A 12,558-nucleotide genomic window follows, 5' to 3' on the forward strand; every position below is an offset into this window, starting at 1 on the left:
GAAGCATACGGATCGCTGGTTAGTTGTAACCTAACAACCGTTTGATTATCATCTAAAGTGAACAGCATACCAAAAGTCTAGCTAGAAACATATTGAACAAACCTTATTGGTTAATAATGTAGCACACGGATCGCTTGTTTGTATACACTACCAACCGTTAGATTATCAACTAAAGAGAACCGAAATGCCAAAGATCTACATTGAAATCCATTTCTCGAGTTCATTATAAATAACCAGCGAACCAGACCCAGTTAGATTCATAATTCCATCTCTGAACGATTCACATAAATTCTCATTCTCCAAACCCTAGTTTCAGAATCATTCCATTCTCCAAACCCTAGTTTCAAAATCATTTTAGGTTATCAATGGAAGGAACTGCAACTGCAAATGTTGTTGCTAAGGGAGGAAGAAAAGGTGGTGATAGAAAGAAATCAGTAACAAAATCTGCTAAAGCTGGATTACAATTCCCAGTTGGAAGAATCACTCGTTTCTTGAAGAAAGGTCGTTATGCTCAGCGTCTTGGTTCCGGTGCTCCCGTTTACATGGCTGCTGTTCTTGAATATCTCGCTGCTGAGGTAAAACAAACAACCAATCCCTAATTTTGACTGGTCCTGTTCTTCATTTTGAATCTGGGTTTTTAATGGATTTTGATTTTGATTCTGATTGGTGTATATTTTGTTTAATTGGATTTTTTAGGTATCAGAATTGGCTGGAAATGCTGCAAGAGACAACAAGAAATCACGAATCATACCAAGACATTTATGTTTAGCAATTAGGAATGATGAAGAGTTGGGGAAATTACTTGCTGGTGTTACTATTGCTAGTGGTGGTGTTCTTCCTAACATTAACCCTATTTTGTTACCAAAGAAGAGCGGAAAAGCCGAGGCAGAGAAACCCACTACTCAAAAATTTCCAGGAAAATCTGTTGCTTCTAAATCTCCTAAGAAGTAAAAATAGGATCTGGATCTAGTTACTTAGTTGTAGTGCTCATAACTTATCCGGGTTTAATACTGAATGTGTAATTAATGAAATGTAGGGTTCAACTTTTGGATTGTAATGTGTGGTGAAACACTGTCTTCTTCAAATATGTGTAGTCAAACACTGTCTTATTCAAACTATGTGAAAGTAATCAAATTTGTAGTTTTTATTTTCAGATGACAGCTATAGACACTTTTAATTTTGCACAGTGACTCATTATGTTATTGGCAATTTTTCATAGAGGGAGAGGTGTTGGCTAAAGAACTAATAATGTAACCGAGAAGAAGATATTTAGCTCAAACAGATGTTGCTGGAGATGTACAGAAAATGTAGAGGCACGTATACGATACGTTGTCCTAAAGGCAATATTGTCTGCTACTCCGCTGAGATGCTATAGCAGTTAGCGAGTCATCTCTAGGATACAACTACTGATAGTACCCCTCAATTTAGCATACAAAGAGAGTACCCTTAGAACTTGGCAGTGTTAGCAAAAGCTAAAAACAGAGAAACTAGAAATAAAAACTTATTTTCTGAAAGCAGAGGGAGAGCAGAAGAAGAGATGTTTCTCTGTTGTGTCAAAAGAGCTCAAGACTCCTCCGTTATATAGTGTTTAAGACGTTACAAACGAGAGGAAAAATGCATGCAACAAAACCATGCGTAAGACAGAAATACTGGTAATGTTTGGTTAAAAACAGTGTTGCTTTTGTCAGGCTTAGAGCAGTGTGTTGGTTAAAAACAGTGTTGCCAAAACAAATACGTACAGACAAGAAAGCCAGGACAAACATGTGCAGACAAGGAAGGAAAGACAAACACGTACAGACAAGAAAGCCAAGACAAACATGTGCAGACAAAGAAGAAGATTCTTCTACATGTGTGTAAAACACGTACCAAAAGTTTTAGCAAAAAGATAGGATCTAATGAACCCACACCCGAACCCGACCCGACCGACCGGACGGACGGCGGCGGCGTGCGTGCTTCTGTGCGAATCACCGCGCGTACGGGAAAGGCAACCTTGCCCTAGTCTAGGCCTTCCCCCCTCACACAAAAGTCTAATGACCCAAGGACCATGCCCTTTTAGCCAATTCTATGGTATTTAAGTCTAAAACTTTTCAGATTTTAGTCTATGTGGGACTATTGTTTTATCTATTCAAATGAAAAAACAAGTAGTGGGCAATAGGTCTAGAGATCAAAACATAGTCCATGCAAATTTGGTATAACAAAGCCGTTTTTTCTAACAATCCCCCACATGAATGATAAAACATATCGACGAAATACGAGAAAACATAATACATCAATATTAGGCTAAGGTGTCCCAGAGATTGAACCTTAACTTAGTGAGAGGTTACCGGAACTGCTTGTTGTTACGGTGAACACAATTTCTTGAACCGCCAACAGTGAGTGCAATTCAGAAATAACAACCACACTTTGATGTCTCAAAGAAAAAGAAAGCTGCCAAGCTCTTGCCGTTGTGCCCGTTTTGGCCGTGGGCTAAATCCCGGACTTAATGAATGTCTCTAGAGAAAAAGCTCAAATTATCATAGGAAGCGGCCCCACTTCCAACATCCACATAGGTGACTCCATTAAGAGTGTCCTGCCACACTCCGCTTTAAGCAAAGTCATGGAACTCATTAAGATCTTGACAGATCATCCTAAAACATGAAGGCAACACTATCATACGGTTACACCATAGGGAGGGACAAAGATAGTGCTATCTTGACATCACCAAAAATTAGTTATCTCATTGAACCTTATTCTTGGAGCTCCATTCACAAGGTTGAGTGTCCTTCATGGCGATTTATTCTATGAGCTTGAGTCCCATCCCCTTCGATGTGGATCTAACTACCTCTCTAGATAACCCTTTCGTCAAAGGATCTGCAATATTCTCTTTAGACCTCACAAAGTCTATAGAGATGATACCAGTAGAGAGTAGTTGTTTCAATGTCTTGTGTCTTCTTTGAAGATGTATAGATTTTCCGTTGTATACACTATTCTTTGCGCATCCAATAGCATCTTGACTGTCACAGTGGATTGCGATCGAAGACACAGGCTTGGGCCAGAGTGGAATTCCTCCCAGGAAACCTCGTATCCATTCAGCTTCCTCCCCAGCTTTCTCCAAGGCTATAAACTCAGACTCCATGGTGGATCGAGCAATACATGTCTGTTTGGAAGACTTCCATGACACAGACGCACCACCAATTGTGAATATGTACCCACTAGTGGATTTGCACTCATCTGAGTCTGATATCCAGTTAGCATCACAGTACCCTTCTAGCACAGCAGGATACTTCCCAAAACTTAAGCAATAGTTTGAAGTTCCTCTCAGGTACCTTAGAACTCTGTAGAGAGCATTCCAGTGATCCTGCCCAGGGTTGCAAGTGTACCTGCTTAATCTACTCACAGTGTAGGCAATATCAGGTCTTGTACAGTTCATTAAATACATAAGACTGCCAATAACACGAAAATACTCAAGTTGATAAATACCCTCACCCTTATTCTTTTTCAATTTACAATTGGGATTATAAGGAGTAGTTGCAGGTTTAGCATTTCATGATTAAATCTCTTAAGAACAGTTTCAACATAATGCGATTGACTAAGATTGTATCCATCAGACATCTTTCTGATTTTCATCCCTAAGATTACATCAGCAGGGCCTAAGTCTTTCATGTCAAAGTTTTCGTTAAGCATGCTTTTAGTGGTATTAATACTATCAAGGTTACTACATAATATGCGCATATCATCAACATATAGGCACACAATAACATGAGAATCATCCACAGATTTAATGTACACACATTTATCAGATTCATTAACCTTGAAGCCATTAGATATCATTACATGATTAAATCTTTCATGCCACTGTTTAGGTGCTTGTTTTAAACCATACAAAGATTTTTTCAGTTTGCATACTTTATCTTCATAACCTTTCACAACAAAACCTTCAGGTTGGTCCATATAAATTTCTTCATTGAATTCACCATATAAAAAAGCAGTTTTAACATCCATCTGATGTATATGCAAATCATAAATAGAAGCAATAGCAATCAGCATCCGGATAGAAGTGATTCTTGTGACCGGTGAATAGGTATCAAAGAAATCTAATCCTTCCTGTTGTCTATACCCCTTAGCTACCAACCTAGATTTGTGTTTTTCTATAGTTCCATCTGTTCTAAGTTTCCTTTTGAAGACCCACTTGCAACCTATGGTTTTACTACCAGGAGGTAAGTCTACAAGGTCCCAAGTTTCATTTTGTTGAATGAAATCCCACTCATTATTTGAAGCTTCTTCCCAGAAGGGAGCTTCCAGAGAGGTCATAGCTTCCTTATAAGTTTGGGGTTCAGACTCTACCGTAAGAGTCACAAAATCTGGACCAAAACTTTGGAAGCCCGGGAATACAATTACAAGGTAATCGAATTCCTGGAATTGGATTCCTAAGAATGAGATTCCTGATTCAAATATTATTGTTTGGTTGACATAATCCAATTACAGGGTAATCAATAAATGCCAAATCACTTTAGTACCCTTCCTCCCCTTTGAAACTTTGATAGCTAAGAACAAACCAATTCTAAAAGTTTGAATTTCAAATTTCTAAACCAAAATACTGTTTCTAGTAGTTCAAAAAATTCAAAAAATTCAAAACAAACAAGTTGTAATACTAAAACAACAAGGACTGAAAAGTATTGTTTCTAGTAGTTCCTCCTAACATCACTCACAAACATAAGCTACATTACTTAAGAATCCTGTTCTTCACATAGTTGGATGGTTTTTCTTCCCCCATGCCGAAGAAAACCTTTGTTTTTGTAGATGAATCGAGAATAATAGATGCGGCATCTATCACCTCATCTTCAGTGAGCCCATCTATCTTATTCAACTCCTCAAACAAGCGTTTATTGACATCGGCTTCTTGAGTAAGGGACCCACGAACCGCTTCAAAGTGATCAAGTGTACCCGTCACAAATTTGCTAAACGAATTAGCCATCAAACTAAGGCCATTTGAATCTCCACTTGATTCACCGGATACAATGTCAAAGGATGATGAACGTACCCTTTTCCTTCTACCTTTACCACTGTTTGACTCGGACTGATTACTTTGTTGTTGATCATTTTCTTCTTCCTTTTCTTGTTCGTCTTCTTTCTCGATCTCTTCTAGCTCTTCAGCAAGTGAAGCAGCCCCTTTACCGTTTGCCCTATCTTCAGCAAATATCTCAACTAATGCATCTAAATGAGGGAATGCTTTCCCATACAGTCCCTTTGCATTTGTATGAGACTGCAAGAACAAAAACGACAAACAGAAACTTGTTACCAAACTAGGTGACAAACAGAAACTTGAAAACCTTAGAGTTCTCATCAGGAATTGGAAACCTTGTAATTATTTGTATTCAGGAAACTCACATGGCAGGTTTGCAGGTTTGCAACGTCATCAGGTTAAACAAGATATAAGCATAATTACAACATACAGATACAAGCATGGCAAAATGGTGCATCCAATTGATAAAGAAGAATATGTAATAAACCAATGTAATAATAATCCAGTTATGCAAAAATGATGAAAATGGTTCTGTAACTTGTTAAACATTCATAAAACAAGTACTGAAATCCACTGTGACAAAGGTTTTGAGTGTTGATAGAGCAGATGACAATCAATTTACAAGGTCATGTCTTCCAATCTCAGTGAGTGTTAAAAAGGAATTTCTTAGAGAAGTTTCAATCAGACTCCTACCAGAAATATTTCATTAACAAAATCAAAATGTTTTCTTAGTATTTTCAATCAGAAACAGAAATGCTACTGAACAGAAATCGCAATCAACAACTTCCTTCAATGGTTTGCAGTTTGAGCAAATGATATATGTTTACAAAAGAGGGTTGTAATCCCACCTGATTGGTTGCTGGTAACAATGCAGAACCAGAAGCAACAACCATTTTAATGAAGCAAAATATTCCAAGTGCTTTAGCCTCGAAAGAAACAGTTAAAAGGCAAAACTAAATATAGACGGAGAGAAGTCATTTCAGGAGAGATGATCAAGATATACTCTAATAATATTCAGAACTCGATCTAGAATGTTAGATGAATGCTAGTCTGTAAATTAAGCACCAAGTTCGTAAGCATATATTAATACAACTAATAACAAGAAAGTATGGGATTAACAATACTAAGAACCTAAATACAGCTTTTGCAGACATACAGTTTGGTACTGGCAGGCGTGAAATAGGTGTGTCTCAGCTATTTAAACGTGCACTCATCCTCGCAGGCGAAGATAGTGAAATCCTTGTTGCCAACAGAAACATTATTTATTCTAATTCCTAGTACTGTATGGTGCAAGGAGCCTAGATATAACAGAGCCTTGTTATGGATACGGAAATGTAGCAGTACAAATACATAAATCATGCTGGTTGTTGCAGAGAATGAAATGTTTTAACTTGCATATAATCATGTAAAACAGAGTTGTGCCATACTGCCATCTTGGATGAGGATATGATGCATATACTGCCTAGCAACAACATATAGATCTTTTTGCTACTGAATAAATCACCAGAGATTAAATAGCTACAGAATACGTAAAATACCTTAGCTCAGTCATCAAATAAACTTTTTTCGCACACAAGCTTGTTGGTGATATAATCAAATTCAAACTCACTGCCAATAGTTACCATTTCATTGATGGCCATCGCATGTTTCTTCAAAGTCTTGATTCTAGAATCGATGTTGGTAGTATTTAACCCACAAGTTGGTAGTTTCTCAATTAGTTTCTGCTCAATAACTTTCAAGTAGCCCGATTTAAATCCGGTATCACTTTTCTACTTGCCATCGAGCGTAAGTTCCGTCAATATATCAACCAATATGTTATCTTCAGCTTCTATCCAACTCCGATGAGGTGCCATTACTTTCCTGTTTACAAGCATTCACGCAAAATAAGTTAAACACTCCTGTAACATACAACACTCCTGTAACATACATTCAAACGAACACCTTCCTGACTTGTCGCAACATGCTACTAGACAACCCCATCATATAAGGGAAAGACAATCCTTATAAGAAAGTTCAGTAGATAACAGAGACACCCAAGATTCCTAACAGGGAGTTCTCCAGTAGATAACATAAAAAATTTCATCAGAAACTTTTATAAAGTAGCATCAGAAACACTGATGAAAATTGCATCAGAAACTTTTATAAATTGCATCAGAAACTTTTATAAATTACATCAGAAACTTTTATAAAATTGCATCAGAAACTTTTCAATTGTATAAGCAAGAATTCAAGAAGACTAATACAGGAAAATCAAAGTTTTTTAACTAACTACGCGTCTACGTCTACGTCTACGTGCAGTCCATCTTTCCCACATTTGATCAGCTAACTCTTTCCTCTGAACAGCCCAATAATCTGAGGAATCAACAAATTCTATCATTCGACTTTCTTGAGGAGAAACCAAATTAACTGTTCCATCTTGATAATTATCTTCTGGTAGAAATTCATCCATAGGCATTTCTCTCCTAATAAGGTTATGGATCAAACAACAAGCCATGATAAAACGACAATGTATGTTTACTGGATACCATGAAGGACTCCGAAGTATTGCCCATCTCATTTTCAACAATCCAAAAACGCGTTCAATCACATTCCTAGCCCTACAATGTTTCATATTGAATAGTTCTTCAGCTTTCCTTGGTTCTAAACGACCTTGCCCCCATTCCTTTAAATGATAACGTTGACCTCTAAAAGGCGCAAGAAATCCTCCACTATTCGGATAACCGGCATCGACAAGGTAATAGTAACCTAGACAAGTCAGCATGCAAAAAACCATCATTATCTCACTAAAGAACACTAGAAACACCCATTAATCCACAAATTTAAGTTTTAATACACTAATGAACTTACCTTGTGGAACTTCTAAGCCATTCTTTTTGTATATTGCTTCTCTAAGAACACGAGAATCGGCAGCTGAACCTTCCCAGCCAGGATACACATATATAACCTCCAAGTTATGGGAGCACACACATAATACATTAGTTGCAATCGAGCTCTTCCTTGTACGATACCTAGGCTTGTCTTTGGTTGCCACATGTATACTAATATGTGTTCCATCTAATGCCCCTAGGCAGTTCTAAAGGTAAACAAGGTATTACTGATTCATTAAGGATACGGGGTATATTCTTAAAAGACATGAAACATCAAAGTTTGAGTTCATACCTTGAAGCAATTCCATCTCTCATCAACAGAACTTGTAGCCACTGCAACTGGTTGTTTAAGCAACTCCCCTTGAAGTCTAATAACTCCTTTCAACACCGTGTTCACATATCTGCTAATGGTTTCTACAGATCGCTTGAACATAAACCCTACAACTCTATTCTTATGGTGATGTGCAATTACATACAAAAATACCGCAACCATTTCTTCAACGTCAGAATTCCTATTATCTTCTAATCCGCTTATGGTGGACAGCTTATGGCAAAGTATTCGAAAAGTACGTCTATCGAGGCGAAGTTGCGATTTACATTTTGTGTCGCTTTTGTAAACTAAATCTTGCATCACCCACAGTCGTACAGTAGTCATTTCAAAACGATCATTTGATCTTAACACGCAACTTTGATAACGCAGAACATATGAATAAAAGTAGACGTATAATAAAGTTACAGCATCCAACGTTGTTCGGATATTATCATTCATCATTTCTAGTTTTCTTTTCTTTGTCAAGAATAGAGGAGCCATACTGGAAGTTGGTCTGAGTTCAACACGCATAAGAAAATAACAGTCAAGCATAATAAACAGAGCATAACTAAAATACTCATAACTAGAATACTAATAACCAAAAGAATACTGACCTAGGTTTGTAACACTCCTGAATCACTTATAATACTGACCCTAACTAACTAAAATACTCATAACTAGAATACTAATTATGCTGTAAGGAATTTCCTATGTAAAACTTGAAAACAAAAATAAAGTTATGGCACAGGGTAGACTTTAAATGAACCTAAACAGTTATCCTAAGATATACTCCAGTTAGAGCTAGTAAGGGTTTAATGGAGTTATACCCAAATTCAAAAAGAAACACAAATCAAAAGCCTAACTAATAAACTCAGTTTGAAGAAGATGTTCAACTGTCAGAAGAAGAAGTTTGAGTGTAAGTGCAAGAACTATTATACAAGCCAGATAGGCAAACCACCAGTAATGCTGAGGTGACAAAGTTAAACACTAAAAAGGCTACAATGCTATCATGATATCGTCATTACAAAACAAGTACAACTGATGCTGAATTGTAAAGAGTAACAGTTATGGGAAAAGTACCAATGACCAAGAAGGTGACATTTAAGATTTTTTCGGATTACCTTATCAATTTCGGATTCAGGAAAGGTATAAATGACGATTATGTCTGAGAATCTGACGAATGAGCTGGAATATCTCCTTAGTATTTATAATGTTATATCTCCTTTTGATGTTGTTTCGTAATAACTGTCATCACAAGCAAAAGAAAGTCATCGATAAAGAAACCCATTTGATGTTATAGCCTCAATAATGCATAAAGAGAGATGGAGAGATAGATGTATAGACACACACTTCAACACATAAAGAGAGATGGAAATAAAGCAATGTTTGTAATTCACAAGTTCTAGAGTTGGAAAACTCAATTGGAAGATACTGGAAAAGTATTTTACTGTTTACAGAGGAGAAGTGATAAATGCTTTTACATCTTTCAATCAACATCAACTCATTATTCAAAGGCCAAGGAGTGTGTTGCATTATTCTATTGTTTATTGGCAACTTAGCGTAAGTTGTAAATATCATAACACATGAAGCTGGTGAAAATATAGAATCTAATAGTCTTAAATGCATAACTTAAACAGAATTCGAAACCATCCAACTTCTAAACTATGTAAATGAGACTGATTGAGTTATCATGACGATGGACTGTTTTACATAGACGGTCTGCATCAAAGACAGTTTCCGCAGTTACAGCCACAAAATTCATTTTAACAACCATGTTCTTCCTCATGAAGGGACAGTCCTCATAACAGTGCATAGGTGGTCGCTTTCAGTTTTATACGAAAGAAAAACAGTTGTAACAAGCCGATTAGATTGCTTTCCTTCCTATTATCTATCACCTAAAGCCGCAATACCAATTACAACATAGGTCATCATAACAGTCTTTTTCAAACAACGATCTGTATGGTGTGACGATCATCCTCCCAACTAACAAAATTCAGCATGTGAATCACCTAAACAACCAAACTAAAAATAAATTGAGAAAAAAGCAGTGCACAAAGCGATAAAACAACGAAACTAAGCTAAATTCCACTTAATCACTGCAATTTTATCAGTTATTTCGTCAAACCACTAAAGCAAAATACAAAAACAAAAAACAAAATTCGATAAAAAAAAGTTCAATTGGAAAAGCAAAAGCAGATTTCAAAAAGCTAATGAGGTCCACATAACTAAATTAATTTAGTTCAAGAATCTAAACATCCAATTAAAAAAGATAAGTAAGAAGAATTTCACCTAAATATCCAAGTCCAACACCAATGACAAGCAGCACAACAGTATAAGGCACTCATGAGCTGAAAGAAGAATCCTCATGAGCTGAAAGAAGAATCCTCAGAAGGAAGCTTAGAATCCACACAAAGGAGGATGAATAATCACCATCAATTCAACTCATCTGCACCTCTTATAATTTAACCTAGAACCTAACTTCTCCAACAACATCTAACTATTCTTCCTGTAACTCAAATCAAACAGGAGAAACCCAATTCATCTTCAATTTACCATAACCCTAATTCTCAAATCACCTCATATTCATTGTTCATCATCTGTAAATTCTAAAGCGGGAACCCTAATTCCAAAATGGGGAAGAACAGGGGTAAACCCTAATCTATGAATTCAAAATTAAAATCCATACAACATCTAAACTTCAATTAACAACAAACCTACTGTATAATCTATTAAATCAAACAATTTCATACAGAAAGTTCAAAAAACCCATCTCAATCATGGTCGATTTCCCATCTCAATCAAAAAGTTAAAAAAACCCATCTCAATTCAAAGAACAAAGAAAACAGAGGTAAAGAAAAGGCTTTAGTTCTACGAACCTAATAGAATCGTTCCTCAATCATGGTCGATTTCCATGATTATTCCTCGATCTCTTCTTCTCCGTCTTCCTCGATCTCTTCTTCGATCTCTTCTTCCTCTGTTCTCTTCTTCTCCGTTTCCTCGATCTCTTCTGTTCTCCCCGTCTTTCCTCACTAGGGTTACTATTTGTTGGAAGGTCAATTTTGACCATTCCTTTCCTCCGTTTTTTTTTTGTAATTGGATTCTTTTCCATAGGTGTGGTGAGGGAATGGAAAAGAGGGATTTGGGGTAATTGGATTACCCAGGAATCTAATTCTAAGAATATATGGAGTGTTTGGTTGGAGGTAATTGGGCCCAATTCCCTGGAATCTAATTCCTGGGCTTCCAAAAACTTGAACCAAACGCACTATGAATGTGTAATTAATGAAATGTAGGGTTCAACTTTTGGGTTGTAATGTGTGGTGAAACACTGTCTTCTTCAAATATGTGTAGTCAAACACTGTCTTATTCAAACTATGTGAAAGTAATCAAATTTGTAGTTTTTATTTTCAGATGACAGCTATAGACACTTTTAATTTTGCACAGTGACTCATTATGTTATTGGCAATTTTTCATAGAGGGAGAGGTGTTGGCTAAAGAACTAATAATGTAACCGAGAAGAAGATATTTAGCTCAAACCGATGTTGCTGGAGATGTACAGAAAATGTAGAGGCACGTATACGATACGCTGTCCTAAAGGCAATATTGCCTGCTACTCCGCTGAGATGCTATAGCAGTTGGCGAGTCACCTCCAGGATACAACTACTGATAGTACCCCTCAATGTAGCATACAAAGAGAGTACCCTTAGAACTTGGTAGTGTTAGCAAAAGCTAAAAACAGAGAAACTAGAAATAAAAACTTATTTTCTGAAAGCAGAGGGAGAGCAGAAGAAGAGATGTTTCTCTGTTGTGTCAAAAGAGCTCAAGACTCCTCCCTTATATAGTGTTTAAGACGTTACAAACGAGAGGAAAAATGCATGCAACAAAACCATGCGTAAGACAGAAATACTGGTAATGTTTGGTTAAAAACAGTGTTGCTTTTGTCAGGCTTAGAGCAGTGTATTGGTTAAAAACAGTGTTGCCAAAACAAATACGTACAGACAAGAAAGCCAGGACAAACATGTGCAGACAAGGAAGGAAAGACAAACACGTACAGACAAGAAAGCCAAGACAAACATGTGCAGACAAAGAAGAAGATTCTTCTACATGTGTGTAAAACACGTACCAAAAGTTTTAGCAAAAAGATAGGATCTAATGAACCCACACCCGAACCCGACCCGACCGACCAGACGGACGGCGGCGGCGTGCGTGCTTCTGTGCGAAGCACCGCGCATACGGGAAAGGCAACCTTTCCCTAGTCTAGGCCTTCCCCCGTCACACAAAAGTCTAATGACCCAAGGGCCATGCCCTTTTAGCCAATTCTGTGGTATTTAAGTCTAAAACTTTTCAGATTTTAGTCTATGTGGGACTATTGTTTTATCTAT

At 37.0% G+C, this 12,558-nt stretch overlaps 1 protein-coding gene across 1 annotated transcript; it reads left to right on the plus strand.

The window, feature by feature from the left end:
• The first annotated feature begins 256 nt into the window (after window positions 1-256).
• Window positions 257-1,155, plus strand: LOC113320562 (histone H2A.1-like). Its single transcript, XM_026568470.1, has 2 exons — window positions 257-575; window positions 697-1,155. Exons 1-2 carry the CDS (start codon window positions 366-368, stop codon window positions 949-951), a joined length of 465 nt encoding a protein of 154 aa, XP_026424255.1. The 5' UTR covers window positions 257-365; the 3' UTR covers window positions 952-1,155.
• Window positions 1,156-12,558: the final 11,403 nt, after the last annotated feature.

This window comes from Papaver somniferum, chromosome 11 (genome assembly GCF_003573695.1).
Source record: "Papaver somniferum cultivar HN1 chromosome 11, ASM357369v1, whole genome shotgun sequence".
NCBI lineage: Eukaryota > Viridiplantae > Streptophyta > Magnoliopsida > Ranunculales > Papaveraceae > Papaver > Papaver somniferum.